The 24,343-nt window shown below is 44.9% G+C and overlaps 1 protein-coding gene across 1 annotated transcript; it reads right to left on the bottom strand.

Annotated features, from left to right (window-relative positions):
• Window positions 1–50: 50 nt before the first annotated feature.
• On the bottom strand, window positions 51–22,716 carry LOC138067372 (uncharacterized). Its single transcript, XM_068944342.1, has 14 exons — window positions 22,340–22,716; window positions 19,773–19,954; window positions 16,305–16,463; window positions 15,373–15,511; window positions 11,741–11,936; window positions 11,179–11,320; window positions 10,355–10,513; window positions 10,198–10,235; window positions 9,322–9,345; window positions 8,115–8,281; window positions 6,879–7,264; window positions 6,283–6,382; window positions 5,478–5,643; window positions 51–3,751 (listed from the first exon to the last, which is right to left on the bottom strand). The coding sequence occupies exons 1-14, from the start codon at window positions 22,469–22,471 to the stop codon at window positions 3,627–3,629; spliced, it is 2,115 nt and encodes a 704-aa protein (XP_068800443.1). The 5' UTR covers window positions 22,472–22,716; the 3' UTR covers window positions 51–3,626.
• Between the last annotated feature and the right edge of the window lie 1,627 nt (window positions 22,717–24,343).

Here is a 24,343-nt window from a genome sequence, read left to right as displayed (position 1 = left end):
AGATTTGATTATTTTATTTGTTCTGTCTTTTCTCAAGAATTCAGTGTGAGTTTTAAATATAATCTGCTATGGGATTTTTTTTTTCTTACTGTTACTTCTGGAGCCCTGCTTACAGATTTTTGGCCTTGATAGACTAATTTAAATCCTTGTTCCTGCCAGCTCTTCTTAGGGACTTGTTAACCTCTGTCACAAAGAGAGCATACGTTTCATCTGCGTTTCTAGTGGGCTGTGGGGGATTTAGAGGGGCTGGGGTAGGTATTCAGGGTCCTAGAGGCGGGTGCAACTTATGTGGCTCCTAAGGTAAGGGAGCTTTGCCACACCCAAACTAACTCCTGACTGCAGGTACAAAGCACAGTCTCATTTCTGAAGCAGGAGTCTGAGAGGTACAAGTCTGCATTACCTTTCAAACTGTGCTTCCTTGTGATGTTGTGACAATCATTAGGCCTTTTATTACCCATCTGGAAAAAGCCAATATTTGTGTCTACCATGTGTCCAGGTTTCATTCCTTGGTTGTGAAGTTCTGTCCAGGTCTCCTCAAGAAGCTGTCAGGTGAACTTAAAGTGCTAAGACAACCATGGGCTTTGATCTAAGACCTTACTGTGCTACTTGCTCTTATTTTGTCTCAGCCGGTATCTGTTAGAACTGTTTTGTTTGTTATATAGGGAAGTTTACTTATTACTTATAAGTACATTGCCTTTTGATTTTTGTAACACCTCCTGGTTCTTGCTGCATAGCAGATAAAGAGGAGTTACTGTATTTTCGTTCTCTGGTATCAGGTGTCCGTTTTTATCTTCTTAGTAATCTCAACAGTACCCAGCGTTGAAGCTGCTATTGCAAAACAGAGAGGAAGAATTGCATGATCTGTCAGAAAGTGGCTGGAGAGGTGATGCATGTGTCTACGTTTTTTAATGGGGGCTTGGGGGGGGTGGGTAAGGATGCTGGTTGTGTGGATGTGGCCTAACTTCTAGTGACAGACCAAGCCAATGACTTTGGGAAGACAACCCTCTCTCTCATGTAGATTGTGAACTAGCCTTGTGTCATCCTTAGATGTTATACTGACAAATTATGACCAATTAGTGATGATAGTTCTCATACCATATGAACAATTTTAGCCAAGGATTCGAAAAAATGGTTCTAACACCTTGGAAAATAACATTGGATTAAAGTAGAAAATATATGAAGCTGTTTTGTGTTACGCCATATGCATTCAGGAAAGTCTTATTCTTTTTTTTTGGGGGGGGAGGTTTATGTCACTAGATTAAAATATGAAGGCAGTAATATCCATATTTTTTGCTTGTTATTTTTTGACCTTTTTTTTCCCCATATACATGTACAATTAATTCCACTCTTAGTCCACTTTATCAAAAATGATGTATGGAGAGTTGATGACCTTTCATGATAACAGTTTTCATTTAATTCTTGGATTATGAGAAAGCTTTTAACACAGCAGTAAGTCTCTTGACTCCGCAAAAAATTTACACAACACATTGGGCTACTTCTATAACTCCTGTTTATTTTGAAGCTAGTTAAAAGCAGCAGAGTTGAAGTACAGCCCTCCAAAAGGCAATGACATTTTTGGTTTTGAGTATTGTAGCGTACTTCCCTGCTTAATTCCATGTTAGTCACGTTCTACAAATGTAACGTTTTCATTTTTTTGCCTGGAATGTATTTATCTCAACTGAAATCAGGAAGTGAGGTTACAGAAAAAGTAATGTATTTTGGATAAACCTCATATTTTAAATTTCCTATGTGAAGAATTTGAGTCCCCCATTTTGTATCCTTTGTACCTTGTGTTCTGTGCTTTGATCCTTCTCAGATTGAGAAGCAGGCCTATAAAGTATCACATCTTATGCATCCAAGATGTGATATGTATCCTGGGTTTCAGTTTTCCAGCAATTGATTAAAATTGCTCCATATCTTAAAATGGCATGTATTCCCTTCCCCTAATTGTAAGAAAACAGTATGATAAAACCATTCAGCAGTCCTATTTAAAATACTTTTCTTACCCAAGAATGTACAACAAGGCTGTGGCAAATAACGCCAAATTTTTTTTTTGTTTGTTTGTTTGTTTTTCTGGGCCACTGGTTTACATGGGAAACCTTGCTTCCTGTCACCTTGTGACTCTCAGCCTTTGAGTGAAAAACCTATCCTTATCAGTATCTTAGCTTGAGATCTAATTAATGTTTTCTCTAATTCATCATCATTCATGCTGATCTTTAGCTTAAAGTTCATTTGAATTTAAAGGTCTATATTTATGATCCATTTGGTAGTATGGGTTAAAAAGCATGTAGAGCTGACTTTGAACTGATGAGAGAGCAGCTAGAGACAGTGTCGGAATTCCTTACAGTGCATCAGCTCTTGACACACTTGTTTAGCACGTGTTCTGTGGTGTGATAGTTCTCCCTCTACCTAGCTTGTATGAAGCAACTTGAGTGTAGCAACTCAATATTGCAGTGAGAACAAGCTTTTAGCAATGCTTGCAAATACATAAGGTTTCATTGTTGTCTTTGTAATCAGTTGTTTATAGAGGATTCTGGCATTTAAATCACATGACGGGTCCTCTTGTCCTACAGTCAGAAACTGCTGCCCAAACAATTTGAGAGCTTCAAATTCTGGAGATTTTAAACCCACGCACTGATTCAGTATTGCACTCTGGAGTGCTTGGTACTTTAGTCTTAGGGATGTTACCAGCAAAGCTCATTTCCTTGGAAATCTGTCCATTCTCTGCAACCTCCAGGTGCTGATTTTTTCCAGGAACCACACACAAACCAGGGGTGCCATCTTACTGGCTGAGCTCACAGAACACTACAGGCAACCTGCGTGTCTTTCTTTGGCTGGAAGTATTGCAGTAACTTGTGTACACCTAGTCAGCTCCATGATTTCCAGGAATTTTCTGGGCGTCAGCGGACAGAAGCTTGAAAGTGGAGGGACAAGAACATGGGACATATTACACCTTTCTCATTGTTTCGATAGAGGTTGTAGAGCAAACTGTTCAAGGCAGCTACTGCTGTCTTCCCATGTAAAAATGATGTCTTCTATCCATCTGTCCTCCCAGTAGAGATGGGTGCCTTACTCCAGAGCCAAAGCAGAATAATACTGGGGAAAGGGATGGAACAGGGGGAAAGGGGTGTACTTGGCAGAGATCCTAACTATAACTAGAGTTATCTGAATATGGGCAAGGGAGCATTCAATTTCTTTGTTGCCCAGAAGAATGGAAAGTCTGATTTAGGAAAAAGGAGAAAGAGGGAGTGCCTGGCATGCAAAAGAGGTGGACAAAAAGAGGAAGGGCATGAGCTTGAAATGCTGGGGTAGGGAACAGGAGGTAAACAAGGGTCCCCTGGCACATTCAGTGAGTTCAGGTTTCTGAAGTATGGAACTCTTCCCCTTTCCACACCTGTCTGAGAGGAGTTGTAGTTTAACTTATCGGTTATAAATGGACTTAACAGATGGGAACATACTCTTAAGTTTTGTCCTGCTGTTCATGTGGGCAGCCTGCTGAAGACTCTGCTAGAAGCATCAGGGTGCTTCCACAGTATGTGGACCAGAAACATTTGTGGGATGAATCCAAAGAGAAAAGGGGCTTTCTCAGCTAATTTATCCCTAGGATACTCTTTGCAGCAGTTGCCTCATAGCTGTAGAGAGACATTCCTGTATTGCACCCCCACAAAGGATTTCTTCACCAACAAGAAGACAACACAGATCACTGTGCATCCCAGCACCACACCCACCACCAAAGCTGTGTAGTTGGTCCCTGCAGGGAAGAAAGGTAAAGAATATCTTTAAGGAAATAAGAACCATCAGCAGCAGTTTTACACACACATTGTAAGGAGGGATGCTCAACACCATTTAACAACAGAAACACAGTATTTGCAAGCTCATGCAACAGTTGGAGTGAGCCAAGACCTGCTTGTGGTTTGACCTGAATTTTGATACTTTCTAAATTGCAGCTGAATTTAAATGTTAGTTCTAAGAGTAAGAAAAAGATATTATTTCTAGTTAAACTAATCTAACATTTACTAGGTGAATGGGATTAACAAGGGACATGAAAAGTGATGAGGAAGGGCTAAATCCCTAGCAACTTGGGCCTTTGTCATGAGTCCTCTGATACCAGACCTCTCCCACAGCTTAATAACGTCACTGCAGTTACGTTACAGGTAGCTTAAAAGCAGATCCTCAAAATTCAGAAAAGGTGAAATGGAGAGACAGCTTGGGCAGACTCAGTTTTTCTGGAAAGAGGAAGTGTTGCTTCTTTGGCTTATGCCAAATGCTTAACGAAGCATTTGCTTATTTTGAGGGATTCTCTAGAAGCTGTTTGAACTGAGTCCTCGTTGATGTCTGCAACTGATGATTGTGTTATAGTCATACTAGTGTTGTATTAGTGCATAAATATGTTTGAAGGTTTTTTTTTTTCCTGGAGCATCCAAAGTATAATCTTAAAAGATTGAACCTTCTGCCTTCTTCCTTTTTCTTAGGTGCCATGTGATAAGTTCTGCCATTTGATTCTGTGCATTAGTGCTTTTCTGTTTAACCTGACTTCTTTTCAGTTGCTGATGGAACAGCCTTTTTCAGCTCTGAGTTACAGCCGTATGGTAGGTCTCTGTGAGTGTCTTTGTACAGGGTTGTCCACTTTTCTTAGCGCTGTGGACCACTGTCAGCTTTGGTGGGCTCCTTCATAGCCTATTGCAGTCATAGCAGTGATAATTAGCAACTATAGTGAGGGTGATGATGGGACTTTGCTTGTGTGCATGCCCTAGACAATGGCAGTGAGCCAAACGGCGTGATCCCAGTGGGACAGATGGGGCCCACTGGCCTTAAGATAGGACCCTCATAAAGAAAATGTGCTCACTGCTGCATCTGTCGGTCACACCAGTGTCCCAGGGAGCTTCACCCAGCGTATATGTATTCTCTATAGTGTTAGAAGAAAGCATTTAATACTAGCTAGAAACAAAAGGAGCCTTTTGTCAAATGCAGGCTTTTAACAAGTTATGTAGGGCATCTCTGCTCAGGGCTCAGAGTGGGTTCCCTCAGGCCTCTGCAGGCCCATCTGGGATCTCTGTGTTGTCTCTTGGGATGTAGAGGCCCATGTCAGAAGCTGACCTGTCATCTTGATAGGATTAGGCAGCTAGGAGCACTGGAGTGCTACCTTCTGCTCTGCAGTGCCCATGCATCAAAATAAGTATCAAAATATATGGGGATGGTCCTAATTTGGTTTAAAACATTGATTGGTGCCTATTGGATACAGTCTGGTTTTGTTTAATGTAGTCTATAATAGCATTTGATAACTATATTTGACAGTCCTTATAAATGAATCTCAAAGGACTAACTTTAAAGTATCAAATACTTGACCGTCTCTTTTGGGAGAGTTGGTCAGCTGTTTACCTTAGTGCCCAAACTTAATGCTTTGCAAGCTTTCTTTTCCTGTTGTGTTCTAGAAGTTCCCATCCAGCACCCTTGTAGAGAGATCCTAAATTTCTTACCACTGGTGGGGTTCTTGGTGATCCGAATGGGTCCTGTGCTGATCCGATACAGCTTTGTCTGCAAGATTTGCTTTGATGTTCTGTGGCTCCGAGAGGACTGGCACCCAGGACAGAGATTGAACCTGCTTGGACTGCAGCACAGTCTCACATCACAGGTGACAAACACCTGGAAAAAAAGGATGATGGGTTAGCATATTTTGTTTTCTTTTCTCCCTCTCTGCTCCTCTATCAGTACCTTTGAAGGTTTGGGTGACGCAATGTTACCTGAGCTATATGCCGTTGATTTGCTAACTGTGTGGATCTCTGCTGTATATTCTTGAAATACATGATTTAATGGACAAAAGGAGACTATTAGCATGAAATGGCATTTGCTATTTCATGCATGAATAACAGTTTATATTAATCTTCATGGGATACGTGATGGAGTTTCTTGGTTACAAATCTAGCGTGTCCCATAGGACAGGAAAACAAGGCTGCATGTGTTTCACAGGAGGGATGCGAGATCATCTAGGGTGTCTTGGCTGCAAGGATGTGCGTCTGTGGGAACTCTGTTTGCATCCAGGAACTCCCTGTGCATCCAGGGAGAAGTATATGATGTGTCTTTTTCCTCTGTTCCGGTGGGAGATTAAATGGGAAGAATGCATGTCTGACACCTGGAAAATGTCCACATGGGGAAGAGGGGAGGAGAGCAGCTTTCATGTCCAGTTTGCTATATCCATAGTTCTAAAAGGCCTCCCAAAGACAGAGTAGGTGCTTGCCTACAAATGCAGATGCAGTGGGATAAAAAACAGGAGCAAGAAAGTACCTCAGGAATAGTACTGGCTACAGAGGAGAGCCAGAAGCCGTACAACTTGTCTTTGGAGCCCTCTAAAATCACTTCTTCGGCTGCCTTTAAGTTCAAGCAACTGAAAAGAGAAGGAGGGGTGGAGAAGTGACAGTGGTCAACCTGCACTCCCTAGCTGCAGTGATACCTGCAGTTAATCCCTCCTCTTTCACATTTGCATAGACTTGGGCAACAGCTACCAGTGCAAATTTAGGCTTATGTCTGCTGCTGTGCAGAGAGGAGAATCATCTTTCAAGGAACCCTCATCTCTGGCTTTGAGTATCCTGCATATGCCACAAGGATTTGGTGGCTGTCTGTGAGCCAACAGAGCTGTGAGTTGGTATCAGGAGCCCAGGCGCATGATCACACTCTGCGTCTTGCCATACCTTCAGCCAAGGCAATGAAGCTGCCTTGCTACCACTGAAGGGCAAGCAGCAAACGATTAGGTTAAGAACTCTCTTTTCCCCAAATGTTATCCTGGGAACTGCTGAAATACTAACAGGATGGTTCAAGAAGACTCGACCCTTCCTAGACAAGGCTGGATTTGAATAGGTGAATTGGAAGTGAACTGTTCTTACCCTTTTTGTATGATGAAGATGGAAGCATTAACCGCATCCTTGTTGCCCCCTACTTGGCAGGACTGCACCACCAGGTGAGCACTGGCCAAGTCACTTTTGGCTGAGACGCTGATCAACAGCTGGTCATTGACGCTGGCGTTAAGGGAAGCCACTTGCTTTAGCCATGTCATCCCCTCTGTAGTTGGTTTGATGAACCTAATATCAAAGCTGAAATTGCCAAAGCCTTTGTCATCTTCGCCCACAGAGGGGCAATAGTTGTTACTGTCTTCTTCCTGTCTGTATCTGCAGGTCACTGGGATAGCCAGGGATTTCCTGAATGCACTGGGTGATGCTCCACTGTAGTGGCCAGTAATTTTGTTGGTGAAGATGAAGAAAGAGGCATTTTCCTGGAGAAAAGTGCAGGGGAAGAAGCAGCAGTGTAATGGTTTGTCCTTGGATGCTGACAGTTCAGCCTAGCCAGGCTATGTTCTACCTAGGGAGGAGGGAGCTCTGCATAAGCAAAAAATCTCCCATACATTTGGGGTATAAGTGGTATAGGCTGATGAGGCAAGATCAGTCTCAGGGGAAAAGCACTACACTAAGACGTGAAAACCTTTTATCCAGACTGCTCCCCATATCATATGTGACACCATAGCTGGGTCAAATCCTCTGGAAGAGGGTACTTGTTTCCAAACAGGCTGTTAACTTGGGAGTCTGTGTTAAGAACCTGTTGCCTGTTCCTCAGCACCAGAGTACCTAAATTTCGTCTAGCTGGGCCCATAATAGGATTTATGCCCTAGCAGTGCCTCCTGTCTCTACTGACTACACTGGGGGGCCACGTGTCTCAGCCACACACCTATATTAAAGGCCCACAGTGAGATAGTATGAATACGCTGTTCTAAGCCTCTGGTCAAGGGGGACAGCCCTCCTCGGGGCTGCCTCTCCTGTTTACTGCATGGGCTCTGTAGGGTTTGCCTTACACGCTCACACAGACTGTGTGTATCTGGCACCTGACACAATCTGGGACTTAGCATGGTGGTCTGTATGCTTCTGTAGCACAGGAAAGGACAGGTTGTTTTGGCTATGTGTCTCCCTCTCCATGCTGCTGCCTCCTCAGCGCCTGGAGGCCTGGCTAAAGGCAGGATTTCAGTCTTGTGCCAATGCAATGGGTCTGTCCCCTTGGACTGTTGCTGGATTCCCCCTGGCAGCTACAACCCTGGGCCTTTGCAGCCCTCCACAGCAACTTTGGAGCAGTACCTTCCTCCTGGTGCCGCACCTCTCAAGAGGAATCTCCACCTGCACATGCGTGCTATTGCTGTTCACTAGACACTCGGGGTTGCTCCTCTGAAGATCACCCTCTTGCAGGTTTCCTATGCTCAGTCTGGGGACAGACAGCTGCATTCGGTCCTGGAGACACAGCAGAACTGCAAAAAGGAGACATCAAACAAGGGGACAGAGAGATCTAAAAATGGATAATACCTGTTACTGAGCAAGAAGAACGGGCAAAGCTGTCTGCTCTTTGTATGTGTTAACCAGCCAAAATCCAAAAACCTGGTAGCAAAAAGTGGAGCAGCTTGGATCATGCTTGCATTTCTCTGCTCCATCATGCTCAGGTAGATGCAATCGGTCTCTCCTTCAGCATCAGCACAGCTTTACTACAGTCACTTGGATTGTGCCAGTTTCTGCAACCTAAAGGCAAGGTACTCTTTTGTCCTTAATGCTTGAGTTGTTTCCCACTTCATTGATCTCAGAAGCCAATGGAAAGAGTTAAGGATTGACTACTGTCTGAGACCATTAAATTTCTGCAGAGGTGTTCCTTGTTTAGAAGAAAGAGAAATACTTCCCTAACATTTTTTGATATCACCTGTTTTAAGGTGATCAGAAACAGGATATTCTAGTTTGTCTCAATGGATAAACTGATGAAATTCTGCCTTAGGAGCAGATGCTGAAAATAAATGAATTGACTCACTGTGTCCCATCTATGGACCCTAGTGGCTGTTTTCCCAACAGCTCCGCTCCCCTATACCTCTCTCCTTGCACTCTTGTTTCAAGAATACACTTTCAAGAGTACTGAGAGTGATCATCGGGAGCAGCAGCATGTCTCCATCAGCCGATTGAGTTCTGGGATGCAAGAGGGAGCTGAAAGAGGGTGGAAAAGCGTTTTCCAGGCTTTGCATGTTCACACAGAGCTGACTGAAATTAAAGACCTGCGAAGACAAGGGAAAGTTGATACCTTGCTTTTTTGCTCATCGGTTAGTTGCTGCTCTATGTATCCTGGAAAGTGGAAAGGAAGAGCTGCTCGGGGATGTTGCAGCCTTCCCACAAGATGGTGGTACTGCTCTATACAGACCTCCATATTCCTCCTTATCCACCAACAAATTCCATCCCCAAACACCAAGTGCAAAAATGCTGCTTTCCTCTTGTAAAAGTAAATTCCTGAAGAACGGCCTGCCACTTTGCTTACCATTGCCCTGTGGGTAGTCTGCAGCTGAAAGAGAGGAAAAAATCTGTGACACCACACGGTGCTACAATAGTACAAAATGCACATTGACATAGGGTTGCATATTAAGCTCTGCTGTACACAGCAAGCTGTGCCCATGGCATCCCAGTAGTCTCGCCACAGGATTTGCTTCCCTCACGCGCCCTCCCTCCTTTTCTTAGGAGGATGAGGGCAGCCTAGTTAGCTGTGAATTCTTTCTTGTAATGAAAACCTCAATCCTTTGTCATCTCTTGGCACCCCATACGCTAATGTTACCCTGCATGCTTTCCCTAATAATAATTATCCCAACTCGGCATACCTAGTAGGGTTACTAAGCCTTCTTTCTCTCCCATGGTCCACATCTTGCAGTTTTTCTTTGTGTAAAGCCGAAGGCTGACCCTGCATTGTAGCCAATTCTGTACAAGTTGTTCATTTCACATCTTGAGAAACCAAGTGAAGTGTAAATAGTCGTGATGCCACCTAAGGTGAGTTTGAGGAGTTCCCACAGTCTGCCTGTGGGGTTGCTGAAGTTTCTTGATTTCCTAGACCAAACACCAGCGATATAAACTGAAGGAACATATACCTGGGAATAAGGGGACCAGGAGTTCACATCTCGCACTGCTAGGGTGCTGCAGAGATGAAACAGAGTTTCTAGCTTTGGCACAATGTCCCTGTTCATTAGGACAACGTCATGTCAGACCGGCTGTCGTACTGCATCTGGGTGAAACAGACTGCGGCAAGACAAGAGTCCCCTCTGCTTTTTAGAAAAGCTGCATTTCCCTAGGCGAAATTGTGTCTGGGGGGTGCTGTGATTGTGTGGACTTTACAGGACAAAGGGGAGGCCCCTTTGCAGATACTCACCCTGCATGATCCAAATGCATCTGAGCTCAGACTGTAACCTAGATCCCAGGGGTAAAGCCAAGAATAAAGTTGTATAGGTCAGACTGTAGGCTTCCTTCTATTATATTGAAATCAAAATTGAGCAACAGAGCCCATGATGGCCTTTGACAGTCCTCACCCTGACAGCGTTGTGGCCACGAAACATATGGAAGCCTGGCAGGGCCTCCTGCTGTTGCTGTTTTCCCATGTGATGTTCACAGATGCAGTGCTGATGCTCTCCTCAGTGAGCACCCATGTGTGCAACCCAGAGGGACCCAGGACCTGCATGTCACTTATCCTGCAGAAGGTCAAGAAAATAGTGTCATATGGTGAGGATCAGGGAACGGTCACATCACAGCTAGATTACTGCACAGACAGAAAAACAAACACAGGGAAAGACTCATGAATTGCTTGCTATTTCTTTGCTTTGGGGACAGTGGAGGGGCTCTTGTGCATTTTTTTAGTGACAGGTTTGCTTTTTGGATACAAATGCTGGCCCATATGATTTCTGTATTGCCTTTCCAGGGCTTCCAGGCTAAAGTTACAAAGCCCTGGAGCCCTGGAGAGAGCAACTAGAAAAGGTGGTCACCCAGTCCTGCCTGGGACAGATACTGGTTCCCTGAGGGGGGGAAACGCCATCAAGCTAAATCTATTTGTTGCCACAAATGATGCCTTTGAAAGAACAAAAGAGGTGAAGACCTAGCAGAAGGTTGCCAAATTGTTGGAGGGTTAACAGCATGACCGATACACATATAAATACAGGTAGGGCTCTTAGGCCCATAGATATTTGAGGAATGACTCCTGTTGCCTTTGAAGATATTTGGTGCCGATCCTGCATTTTCTGATAGCTGCTTCAGAGAGCAATGCAGCTCAGGGCCAGACTCTGTGCAGGTGGTGAGAGGTGCACAATCAGTCTTCCCTGGGCTTAGTCTGAGTGTGCGGCAGGGAGCTGGGTTCAGTCACCTTTCTCCTGTGTTAGCAGATACCACTGTAAAGGAAACCTCTTCGTATGGCAGGAGGCTGATCCTCTCCCCATTGTCTGGGGTTGGGCTGAGAAATGTAGGCCTTCTGATCCCGAAAGAACAGTCCTCCACTGGTTTTTGTACTGGAAAGGGAAGAAATGTTTTGTTAGGTCTATTTCCTTTACTCTGTTGAGATCTTCCTCAACAGCTACTGGCCATGGTTGGAGGTAGCATACTATGCTAAAGGGATCTACAGTCTGACTGGTTTGATTGTTCTTACGAAGGAACATCAGGTACATATATTTGTTAGGCTACGTTGAAGTCTGAGTGGTTGTACATAGTTATTAATGATAATAGCGAAGATATTTCTAATAAGTAACTTTTCCAAGATCCCGTAGCTGATTTAGTAGTGGGTTGATTTTTTCTTTCCCCAAAGCCATGGTAGTACTTCCTTATACAAAAGCAGGCTGTGTGAAGAACACAGCTTTTCTCCTCTTGCTTAAAGACCCGAGAGAGTCAAATTGTGTGACGCAGCAATTGCGTGTACTTGCGGACACAATTACCTGTTAAAGTGAACTGCAGAGGAACAGAGCTCAGAGCCTGGTTCCGTTCTGCATTTGAAGTATTGTATGGATGAATCTCCTGCATCCAAGCCCCAGCTGTCAGGGTCACTGTTTGTCTTGGGAAATCCTCAGCCATTAGTTCCAAGGGGTAGGTCCCTTCCAAGCCCATACCATCATATGTTAGAGTGCATGCTTCCTGAACCGAAAAGAACCAAAAAGACAGATCTGAAGCACTGGCTTGGCCTTTCCATCAGCTAGGAAATCGGGAGGGTTTGAGGAAGCTGCCCAAAGAGAGTATGCTTTCATGGTAACAGATGAAAAGGATTTTACTTGCCAACTAAGGCATGCAACACAGAAAGCAAATAAATAGAAATGCAATACAGATATAGCAAATTCATGAGCTATGTGAAAGTAAATTTATGCAATAATGATCCTATGAACACAGAATGAAAAGTGAAGCAAAAGTAAAAATGAGAATACTTAGTGTTCTTTGAAACAATCATTAGTGCCAATTCTAAGGACAATTATCTAGGTGGACAAAAGCCTGTCCAATGTACCTAAGTTTCAGAGAAAACATCTGCATGAATGTTCGTTCAAGGAGAGAGAAACACACTTGGGCTGCCAAGTCTCTGTTCTATTATTTTATAATATAAAAGTAGTTAAATCCATATAAAATGATTGGGCAGAATAATATCATCTTAGTAAGGTGAAAGTTATGTTCCGTGGCTTCTCAGAACTCAGCTGTTTCTTCTCTTCTGTTGCCCTTGGAAAGGCTGCTTCACCTGACTTGCCCCTCCAAAACTTTCTGATCCTTGAACTTCCACATAGACTAAGTAAAGCTAAGCTGACCTGAGCTGCAATAAATTAATGGTTACTTATATAGGTTTAAACTACTAACCATATGCTTACCGTATTCTAACAGTTATCATACCCCGCTTCCTATATTATCTCATGCTAAATGCTATGTATAAGTCTGTTCAGACTGCATGATAGGTCTGAAACTGTGAGCCATGTTCTTTGGTTTAGCCCCCTCAACGCCTCAAGGCAGGCAGCAAGCTGGAGCAGCGGTTTGTGGGGCTCAACATCCTTTGGTGGCAGGATGAGCATGATGGTCCCAAGCCTGGTTAGCTCCAGCCAAAGGAAAGCCTAACGTCCTGCTGAACTGTCGGGTGCCCGCAGTTAGACGACTCTTCAGCGTGAGGGCTGCTTTTGTTGCGTGTTTTGTGTGCCAGGACTGTTTACAGCAGGGCTCTTTTAGCTCTTTCCTCGCAAAGGGAATGAGTGCCGTAGGGAGACCGGAGCTGAACTTGTGATTATCTTTCTTTTATTTTTTAAATTCATTTGCTGCAAGTTGCAGTTTTGTGCTGAATGCATTTTCCACAACTGAATATGACAAGCTTTTTAGTCAAGAGAAATCAAAATCAATGAAATTGAATATTTCATATTTTCCCCTAGTCCACCTAGTACATATTTTTAAATGCTGCAGAAAAAGCCAGGAGACAAAGTGCTTCACTTGATTCTGAATCAAAGGTATTTTGGCTTTTCACTTCCATTTAGCCTGGTGCTTGTGAATCCCAAATTTATTTATTTCATGATTTGTAAATTTTTTGTGTATTTTATTTTCAATTCTTCAAGCAAATCAGAAATGAGGTACTTGCCAGCGCTATTCTGGGCTGCCAAGCTAAACTAGCTCCAGGTTATACTAAAAGTTTATTTTCTATTGGTTTTTTTGGGGGGGGCTTGTTTTTTTAATTATATTTCTACCACTTGTTTCCCTGCCTAAGAATTTCAATGAAAATAAAATTTAGATCACTCACTTAGCTTTGAAGAGTCTGCTGTTGTTGGGGGCTGTATTATTTAAAGAATACTTTTTATTTTAAAGAATACTTTTCTCTCTCACCAATGCATCTGCACCCTGATGCAGTCCCTCACAACAGGGATTCTGATGTAGACCAGGATCTCTGATGGGAAGCAGTACTTATATGCACAGAAACTTCTGGGATCCCACTGCATAGGCAAGGCCCACACGTATGGGAAGATACAGCACTGTTTCCTCTTGCAGTATTTGAATAGAGGACAGAAAAAATGGTCTTTTCCAGCCTGATACGGCAGCAGACGCTTGGGGTATGTTTGCATTCTCCCTGTGATTGCGGGAGGTGTCCATAAACTCAAGGAGAGATGCCGATTTGCCCGAGGGTGGCCTCCCCACGACTGCTTGCCCGTGTGTTAGGGGCGTGCTGGCTGAGCTAGTCCTCCCTCGAGACAGGGCTGGCCCAACTCTGCCCAACCCTGAGAAGTTCCTGCTTTGTTCCAAGTGGGAGACTTCTCTCCCTGGCTGTCTCGGAGGACAAATTTCAGTTTGAGGTTTATGTGCGGTTTGTAGCACTCTGGGGCTCTTAGAGCACACTCTAGCACTTAGATGAAAAATGCTTAGAGGAAAGGCACTGCCGAAGTTTGCTCCATCAAGAAGGGAGCTCAATCACAGCCCTCTGTGCCTGTGTTCCCTTGGCTATGGGGCTGGTGAAGCCCCTGTTGTGGAGAGGGCCTGGTGATTGGGGTCAGGTGCTAAAGCAAGCCCACCTGTGGTAAAAGGAGCCCTACTCCCCCCTGCAGGAGCTTGGCTTGGCTTGGCTTGGCTTGGCTTGGCTTGGCTTGGCTTGGCTTGGCTTGGCTTGGCTTGGCTTGGCTTGGCTTGGCTTGGCTTGGCTTGGCTTGGCATGGCATGCATTACTGGCTCTAGGTGAGTTTAAAGAAGTGCAAGGGCATTTTGAAATCAAATTTTAAGTATGTTTGAAATCAAATTTTAAGTATGTTTATTGGTTCTTTGGGACTTTTTTTCAAAATTTATTTATTTTCTCCTATTTGCTGAGGGTGTGTTTCAGCATTTCCAGGCTTGCTGCTATGTCTGTGATAGCTTAAAAACCTCTTTGGGAGAAAAAGGATATCACCTACTCCCAAATTCTTAATCTGAGGCAGTCTGGGGAACTACTAGAAGGAGTTTGTAGGCTGAATTTGGAAGGCTCCTAGGAGAGATGAATAAAGCTAAGGGAGAGGTGTGGGGGATAAGGGTGCGCTGTTTGGCTGGGTAAATAGATGCATACGCTGAAGTTTTATTTAGTTGCTGGGTTTCCTGCTCCGTTTCAGAATGGTGTGGATTTTGTGACCTAACCATGTATGGTAGTCACCTCAAAACGTCCAGCCTGTGCTGAAGAGAAGTAGTCCCAGTCCTGGACAGGGAAACTGCAGCTGCTACAGAATCACAGAATCACAGAATCGTTTAGGTTGGAAGGGACCTCTGGAGATCATCTAGTCCAACCTCCCTGCTCAAGCAGGTAAGGGATCCTGTGAAAGTGAGTATTCAAAGTAGAGCTTGCCCCTCTCCTGCTCCCTCAGCTCTTGAAGGGACCACGTGTCTATAGGTGAGTTGAGTAAGGATTGACTGTTACTGAGGCACCTGTTCCCTGCCTCCCCTTCCACTGCTACTGCACAATTTTACTGACTCTTGAGCAAAGTTTTGAGTGCCTCAGGGTCACCTTTGAACTCCATGTTGTTACTGACCCCAGCCAGCTCCATCCCAGTTATGTGAGATGACTGAAACCATGGCTAGTGGTGTTAGGGTGCAGGGCACTTGCCTCATCAAGGAGGAGAAAGGGGTGTTTCTTGCAGAAAGCACAGCCAAATTCCTCTCCAAGGATGTAGTGGCACCTCACCGTGTCCCCGTCTCGGTCCCAGGCACTCAAATTGTATGTGGTAGGGCAGTTCTGGGGAACTCTATGGGGTGGGAATAAAAGCAGCAGTTAGACAGGGGCTGACATGTGATCCTTTCTCTCTACAGAATTTGGTTTTTTTATTTTTTATGGTAAACCTTTCTTTTCTTGAACTCTGATACCTGTGCTTTGTGTGTGTATATGGGGGGGAGGTTAGCCTACAGACTAAACAAATGTGGAAGAAGGATGTAGAAATCATGAAATGTTTTAAAGATGGAGGGTTGGAAAAAAAATACATAAAATAAAAGTTTCTCATGGCTCTCTAGTTTTAGTTTGATATGCCTTAAGTGCGTGTGAGATTGTGTGTTGTTAAATATCTGCCCTTTCCACATACCCTCCCAAAAGTAGCGTTACTTCAGTTGTGAAAGAAGCTATGGATGTTTTCCACAGTTAAATTGGGGAGAAACATAGTAAAACTCATCAGAAATGGGTGAAAGAGACAATCATAAAATAGTCAGAGCTGCCTATGGAAAATGCCACAGTTTTGTTCTGTGGTTCAGCTTCCAGTTTTGCATGGGCTACTACTCTATAGACATTTCACATCTTGTCTTTTAAAGTCACTGGCTAAACACTGCTTTGTGGACTTGAAGCACACAGTGGCTAGATGTACCCAAAGGATGTATATCCCAGTGCAGCTTTGCAAGAGCACCACTGGACGGTGCTAGCATGTCCCTGTGGCGACGAACACCCCCTGGGTGACTCTTGTGTTCTGGTTTGTCGGCCAAGCAAAGCTGTGTTTAGCCACCTGTGCTGTTTTCTGTCTGGCTGATGCCCCTGTGCTCGGTCAGAGGAGCTACCTGAGCGCAGGCAACAGCGGCATCTGTGGGGAGCAGTTTCCCAGTCCTGTGTCAGAGCGAGTGCCCAGGGCGTAGGTCATTGCCACCTTAAATGGGATGCTGGTGGTGTTATCCTTGTGAGGAGAAAGTACCTCCTGGGACCAGCAGCAGCTGGAGAGCCTGAGGAAACACAAGAGGAGACACCCGAAAGGACCTGTGGTTGGCTGAACCAGTCTGTGATTCATCTAGTTTCAGCAGAACGGTCGTGTGTTTTACCTCCAGGCTGTTGAGCCATGTACAGGGCCCACTGGCCTAAAGGAAAAGCATAAAATCTATTTCCTTGGGGTCCCCTCTGCCTCATTTCTTTTGGTGGCAAACAATATCTTACCTGTCACTGAAATGAAGAGGTCTGATCTTGATGCTGCTGCATGTTAATGGGGGTCCTATGACCTAACTTGCATTACAAAGGATAAAAACAAACAAAAACTGTCGTCTTGAGTAAAACTCTCAGGTGGGGGGAGGGGGGGGAGAAGCTGCCATTACTGTTCTCTGTAACTCTTAAGACCTTATTTGTGATTTGAATTTGTCGAGCTTCAATTTCCAGCTGTCTGATCTCTAATGAATTCTCCAGTACTGATCTGTTGTTCTTGCTTCTGCATGCCCTGCTTAGGCTGTGGGGCAACAATTTGGTGGTTCAGCAGAAATAGCCCTCCCTGCTACAGAAGAGCAGCAGGGAATAAACCTAGAGCGTGCACTAGTGCTAAAAAAACTTTATATGTATTGGTGAGAGATCTCAAAGTTTGTTGCTTTATTGTATGGCTGTGGCTTCAGGTTTGTTAAAGAAGGAGAAAGAAATGGGTGCTCCTGACAAATGGAAAAAAGATAATCATGGGGTTTTGGTGTTTGTTGTTTGTTTTGTTTTCCCCATCTAGTTGAGTGGTCTGAAGCCAGTGCTACACAGCATCCTGTCTCCAGCTTATCACAGCCCTAAATACAGATCCTTGCATAGAGCTGATGTGCAGTGGATTTATGAGGGTTCACAGCAATGTCTCAAGCCATCCTCTCTTCCAGCTGCCAGGAAGTGCCTGGGGCTGTGTGCTATTAATTAACAGTCAATTTGATTTCAGGACCGTGAGAGGAAATATCTGTTTATGGAAGGGACATTTTGTATGCCTTTGTGAGGCACCTTCTGGAATCAATTATTTGGAAGAGTCTGATGATACTGCCTTATTATCTAATTGCTTTAAAAAAATGATGGTGCTAGTGAGAGCTAGCAGCTTTGGAGCTCCTTGTCTTTACAAAAAAGTGTACAAAAGGATGTGTTGCTGCCCCAGTACCCAGTCAGTGGCTTTCACAAGTATGCCTTGAATACCTGCTGGGCTGTTGCCTGGGCTGAGCATTTGCACTTGGGGAGGTGAGCTCTTCTCCAGCCTTCATTCCCTGAGACTAATCACCTCTCTCCAGGAGCTTGGACTAGGCCCTGAGCTGCTGTATTTTAGAAACACTCTGTATTCAGTGAAAACGGATCCATTTGCATGAGCTAGAGGCAGCCTTTTTCCTCAGGCCTATTGCAGGGGAGTTCAGCTTTCCTTTTACCCCTGCATCATAGTGTTGCCCAGGGAAAGCAGGCTATGGTTGACTTGAATCCTCAACTCGGCTTCCTCAACTTTACCATAAAAACACTCTGCTCTGGCTTCCCCTGAAGTCGATATTAATGACAGTGACTTAAACCATACTTCAAATCTATGTGATGGGAATCATCAATGCATGAAGCAGAGCAGCCAAAAAAAAGCAGCTGAAATATAAATTGGTACAAGAAATAAATAGCCACTAAAACATCTGAACCAATGATAATATGTGCCTTTGAACAGATAAATGGTTGAGGACAAGTCTGCTGTAGGACTCATGACATCCAACATGCCCTGTCATTGCTGTTCTCCACAGAAAATAAATGCAGAGATCCCTGTAGGAAAGTAGTGTGATACTGATATTTATTGGATTGCTGTTACTCTGTTATTGCAAGACCTGTGGAAGTGAGCAATGGTTGACACCTCAGAGAGTGCAGGAACCTGTGGGGTTAGCGGAGGAACAGCATGTTCTGCCTCTCTTGAGGCCACAGGAATTTGCTGTGCTGTGAGAGCATCTCGTACGTTGGTCTCTTATACGCTTGGAAGAGATGGTTTGGGCAAGTGCAAGCTCAGCTCAGGGAGAGTCACTGCTTTGGATGTGGGCAACTAAGGCACAGAATGATCAAGTGTCTGTGTGACCCCAAGCAAGGGCCTGGTAGACCCAGAGCCACCTGAAGATTTCCTCCCATTAGAGAGGAAATCGTGCTTCTAATGTGTACAGAAGTAACAATGGGCCTTGCTTGAATGTCATAGCTCTGTCTCAGTGAGTGAAGCTTGTTTACCCAACTTAGTCCAGTTTGCTTGTCTCCTAGCAAATAGGCTGCAGGTGAGACTAATGTGCAAAATCCTGTGCTCTGGTGATGGCTGCAGCTTGCTTTGAGTTTGTGTGGCAGAGGCTCTGCTCTTGTTTGTCTCCTATCAGGGATGCATCCTGCCATTGAGGATCTTCCTGATCTAATTTGCCTTGTATGTGTTTTGGCATAAATCCTGACCTTCACTGTAGAACCTGTCAGGGACAGGATAGATCCAGGCACCCTATAAACTATAGTTGTTTATGCTACATAAATGTAGAGGAAGAAATCTTCAAGATGAGCTGTAAAATCTGCCTTTCCTTTTACAGAGAACAGCAAGGACTCTGATGAGGATGTCTTATCCCAAAGAATGTTTTTCTGTCTGATCTGCAAGCTTTTTTTAGAAGTTTAATCAGGCTCTAAAAAGGACTTGAGCTGTAAACTGCACTTGAACTCTAATGGGAAAAGATGTAATAAGTGTGACCTTTTAACGATTGCTAAGGCCCCTGTTATGCTATGTTTGCTCTGAGTCCTGGTTTGAGTGTCGGGGATCACATAAAAAAGTTTTGGGATGTTTTCTTCCTTGTGTCTGACTGAGTGCTGTATGACAGAGTTCTTATAATTGGAGATCCCATATACTGCATGCATGTGTCTGGTCTTGGGTTGAAGGACTGAGAGCTTAAATAGACAAGCCTGGTAGAGTTCTAGAAAGCTAGTACTATTGCCATTTTATAGACGAAGAACTGCAGCACAGAGATGGGCAGCTCCTTGTGTCAAGTCACCCGGAAAGCTACAGCAGAACCAGGAATTTAATCAAAATCTCCCAATTAGCTGAGCAGCTAATCCAACTCCCCCTTACCCCTCTCCAAGGGGATGTGGAGCAGTGAGGAGACTGGCCTGAGGCCACAAGGGAAAAGCAGTGACCAGGATGCTGTTTCTTGCTCTTAAAGGTTCCTGTTTGTAAGCTGCTTCAGGGCTACCAAGGAAGGAACAAAGGCAAAAAACAGCCTCTTTCTTGCCCCGAATCAAATCTTGGGCAATAGTGCTGAAAGCTACAGAGCTTCCCTTACCTCAGGTGGAAGGTTTTGGAGGAGGTTAGGGAGAGATTGGCCTCTCCTTCCCGCTGGCATGGAGCTGTGGAGTTGTTTTCCAATTCTGCTGCCGGGAGCCTGGAAGTGCAGTTTACAGCCTTGCAAATCTCATCTTCAGTACTGGAACAGGTAGAAGCAATCCCTCGGTAATACAAAAGCACCTGATAATGGCATATGAAGAATTAACGTGATGTTTCCCAACAGCAGGAGAGCATCTAGCAGATCTTCGTGGCTTTGCTTTGGACCTAGAGCTTTCCACTCCTAGCTGGGGAAGTGGAGGAAACCTGCTATGGGCAATGCAGCTGAGTTTTTTGCCTAGCGTGTGGATTGTGAATACAGGGTGGCTGTCCCTGACCTCAGTGCAAAGAGCTCTCTTGAGTTAAGGCAGTATCAAGAAAACATCACAGAGCCTTCAAGGTGCTGAGCTGGCCTTAAGTCTGACCATGCTGTTCTCACAGAATTGCTCTGAGAGGTGAGGTGTAAACTGCACGCAGAAAGAGGTGTTTGCCCTTCAGAGACCTAAACCATAATGGAGAGTAATTTGTAGGGTCCTGCAATGAGTCACTGGAAAGGTTTCTTTTTGCTTTCCTGGATTGTTCCCCATATAAGAACTTTCTCTGACCTGAGCTGGCCACTTTCAGCAGTGTGCAAACCTGAACAGCTGGAGAACAGCTGGAACCTACTGTGAAAGCTTGGAAGACAAATGTGAGCCTCCTGTGCTTGTTACATTTACATGCTTGTATTTCCTGCTGAAACCCCAGCCCTGGGGAAACATAGCTGTATTTGGCAGGAGTCTGGAGTGTTTCAGGTCTATTAGGTCACTGAGCCTGAGCATCAGGGATTGTAAACCACCTCTGTGCAAACTGGCCAGGATCTACTGGGACCAGTGGAGCTGTTCATCTTATACTGGACCAGATCCCCATCTAGTGAGTCTCATTGCCTGTAACCCTGATGGTCTTGGTTTCTGCTCTTCCAGAGCAAACTGGCCTCAGCATATCCATGTGTTGTGGCACAGAAAGTTTCAGAGCAACTTAAAACGTTGCTCTGAACGTCAGATCTTTAGAGACTGAAACAGGCACAGCTCTGCTGAATATGCTTTGTCCAGCTCTGGTTTCTAGCTTGTTACTGGTAATGTTAGTGTTTGATTATTCAGTATGCACAGTTGGCTTGTGAGCCGTTTTCTCACTGTTAGGATGACAGCTTTGCCTCATCCCGAATGGAAGAGCAAGAAACAAATACCCTTGAATCAGTTGGGAACATCAGGCTAGTGTTCAAAGATCCCCAGCCAGACGACGCATCAGTTTAGCCTTGTTGGGGGCTGCTGGAGTTGGTGTTGTGTGCGTATGCATGCATGTGGGCACACTGCCCTGTGCTACAACCCCAAGGAGAAGCTTTTAGTTGGAGTAAGGGAGCTATTTCCTGTTAATAGTTTAGGGTGCAGATGCAATACGGGGCAGAAACAGAGCAGAGAGGCAATTCTGAGTCCAGACAGTAACAGATGGGCTGAAGACACTCCTACAAAGAAGGATCCATGGTCATAATAGGAACTGGCTGAGGCTGAAGCGGGGCAGCTATAGCTGGGTGAGGTACTCTGCAAAGGTGAGGGCCTGATCCACACTGCTCTGAGTTGCTAGGGTCTCATGAGACTGAAGTTTGGGAGGTAGCCAAGGTATCGCCAGAGCAGGGGCAGACCCTAGGAGCCCTGTTCTGGAGGGGTTTGACTACTGGGATATGAAAATGAGGAAAAGCGAGGTGAGGGGTGGTGGTCAGAAGGATAACGCTCCCTGCTGCGTGCCCTGGCTTGAAGCCCAGCAGGCACCCTGGATTCAGTGGGCCTGAGTTCCTGCCCTGTTGTGAGGCAACGCTGGTCGCTTACAGAGCCATGGCGTGATGTTAACAACCCAGCAGGGCTCTGCACACAATTCCAGGGCTGAAAGCTTTATTGGGCTCCTCATTCTCCCAGCAGCTAATGTGGATCTGTCAGTATTTCAAGGCTGACTGGGAGGGGTGTGTGTGTGTATGTGTGTTTTTAGAAAAATCTTTTTCTTTCTAATTAAGGAAGCTGCAGAGCAAAGAGGCTTTGGGGAAGAGAAGGGGCAGCAATTTGTGTCTGATGGACTTTGCCTAGAAAAGATTAGTCCAGCACATTTGTCACTTAGATCTACACCCTGGGTGGGTGTACAGTTCTCCCATGTTACGCATGCCTTGGAAAAGGGGGGGGGGGTCAGTAAGTTGGTGGGTACCCTCTTCTAAGACTTCCCTGCATTCTGATCCCATGATAGTTCATCCCCATCACTGATGGAGGTTTTTTGTCCTGGGAATCATAAACCAAAATCTAGGATATGATACATGAGATTAAAATATGCCATACACATACAAAGGCATTTGCATTTCAAAGTCTATCACCATGTACCAACAGCCTACAGAGGGACTTTGATTAAGCAGTAGGTCACATAATGCCATACACATAGAGAAGACTAAGGACTCTCTATTGGATTTCTGGCTCGCAGTAAGATGCAAAATAGGTTAAATGAGAAGGGACCCACCTGGGTTGTGTTCTCATGGGAGGAGGACTCCAGGCTAAAAGAGGATCCCAGGTATGAGAGGTGCACAGAGAATGCCCTTCCCAGGGGCAGCAGGATTATCCACAGAGGAAAGTCCAGGCACCTTCTAGGCATTTCCTTGCACTGAGCTGTTTGGTAGCCACAGAGATCAAGGACACAGCTTTCAGATGTAAGTGACTTGATTGCTGAGTGAAGTGCAGGATGGGATGAAAGGGTCTGGCAGGTGATCTTATGTTGATGGCTCCAATCTGTAGACTAGAACTGCTGCTTCCTCCCCTCTGGGCTATTTAAGAGCTTGGAGTCAGCCTTTGCATGGAGGTCTTTGGGCTCGGATTGGAGCAACTTGCACAACTGCAGGAAGTGGGGAAAGGATGCTGGCAGCACGCCAGGACTGTGATGTTAAATTGTAAATGAGAGATAATCCAGACAGCTGTACTTTGCATTGCAGACCAGCAAAAGAGTCATAGACCTGTCTATGGTCATTATCAAGAAGCCGATTCTCGGGTGAGGAAGGTGGTTCATTTAGCGGTCACTTCCATGCATCTTCATGATGCAAGAGAGGACTACAAGGCAGGAGGCAGGCAGCACCGTCACAACAAAACACTTCAAAATGTGGGCATATAGGGCATGTGGTAGAACTGGGGAGAAGGTAACAGGAGTTTGGATTTTTTTTTTTTTTTTTTTTTGAATATAAGAAAAAGGTAGCTTGCCAGAGGTAGCTCCAAGCCTGGCAATGTGACACTGCACCCAGACAGGTAGGTCATGCTTATCTGTGTAAGGGACTGGCATCTGATGAGTATCAGTCCCTTGCTGACCTGTCCTGTGATGCTGTGGCTGTGCGTGCAAAAGCAAATCTGCTGGTAATGGCAAAAACACTTTTTCAGGCAGTCTGAAAGGACAGCAGCAGTTGTCCATCTGCAGACTCAGAGGGTAACTGGATTCCTCTGTTCAGTGTTTAATTCCTAATTCTGTCTGACAGGACAGCATCTTCATAAACTTCTGGCTTCCCCACCAATTTTTCAGTGACAACTAATGCTTCTGTTTGTAAAGAGCTATGCCCAGTATGGTAAAGACCTGCCTGGATTTTTAGGGAGTTTAAACTAATGCCACACCACTGATTTCGGTGGACCCCTGACAATGTTCATCGAAGTGTGGCCCAGCATATCTTCCTGAGAAGATATAATACAGAAGTTCTGTGAAATAGGAGGTCACATGCTCTGCAGCTGAAATGGAAGGAAGGGGTCTGAGCTACAAAGGATTGTAGGCAGCAGGATCTATCTCTAGATAACCACTGTCTGTTTGGGTTATGACTCGTATGTGATGCTCCTAGGAGTCGGTCTTGGTCCAGATGAAGTGAATTAGTAGGTTTGGTTGTGAGGGAAGAAGCTTCTGTGTCAAGGAAGCTAGTTCTGGATTTGACCCTTTGTCAATAGCAGCTAAAGTCTAGGCTAGATGCAGAGAAATGATCTAACATTGAGCGCATAGCTGAGCTGTTTCAAGAAACTGGCCTGTAGGTCTCCATGTTCTTTTCCTGCAGAAAAGGCAAGTCGATGCCCCAGGGTTGTCAGAGAGCACTACATTGCCTTGGATATTTTTCTTTAATGGCAAATAAATAAGTATTGCAGGGGAATGACTGAGCCAAAGGTATTTGTGAAAAGATTACCTGTTGCCACCAGTGGGTTTAAAAAAGAAAGTTCAGACAGGTGCTTCTTTTCTGTTGCTTCTGGAATCAAGCTAGTACCAGGATTGACCAGCCAGGATCAGCGCTACTCAGGGAGCTGTGCTCCATGCAGCACTCTGCAGTGTAATCATGTCTGAACCCTTCTACCTATAAGAATGCAGTAGCAGCCTAAAATACCTCCTAATTCCTTTGTTAACAAATTGGGCATTAGGAGGTGCTTGCCTGGATGTAAGACAAGTCACGGCAGGCTGAATATCGTCCAGCTATCTAGGTGAAGTAAAAGCCTTTAAGAGAGGTTTGTCACC

This window comes from Struthio camelus, chromosome 5 (genome assembly GCF_040807025.1).
Source record: "Struthio camelus isolate bStrCam1 chromosome 5, bStrCam1.hap1, whole genome shotgun sequence".
Classification (NCBI taxonomy): domain Eukaryota; kingdom Metazoa; phylum Chordata; class Aves; order Struthioniformes; family Struthionidae; genus Struthio; species Struthio camelus.
The sequence above is the reverse complement of the archived record's forward strand: the minus strand, read 5'-3'. Positions and strand labels throughout refer to the sequence as shown.

Coding starts and splice junctions, on each gene's coding strand:
- LOC138067372 (XM_068944342.1), bottom strand. CDS start 22,471: ATGCCTAGAAGGTGCCTGGACTTTCCTCTGTGGATAATCCTGCTGCCC. Junction 15,512..16,304: donor CCGCTGTTGCCTGCGCTCAG/GTAGCTCCTCTG, acceptor CCCACCCCATAG/AGTTCCCCAGAACTGCCCTA. Junction 6,383..6,878: donor ATCTTCATCATACAAAAAGG/GTAAGAACAGTT, acceptor TTCTCTTTTCAG/TTGCTTGAACTTAAAGGCAG.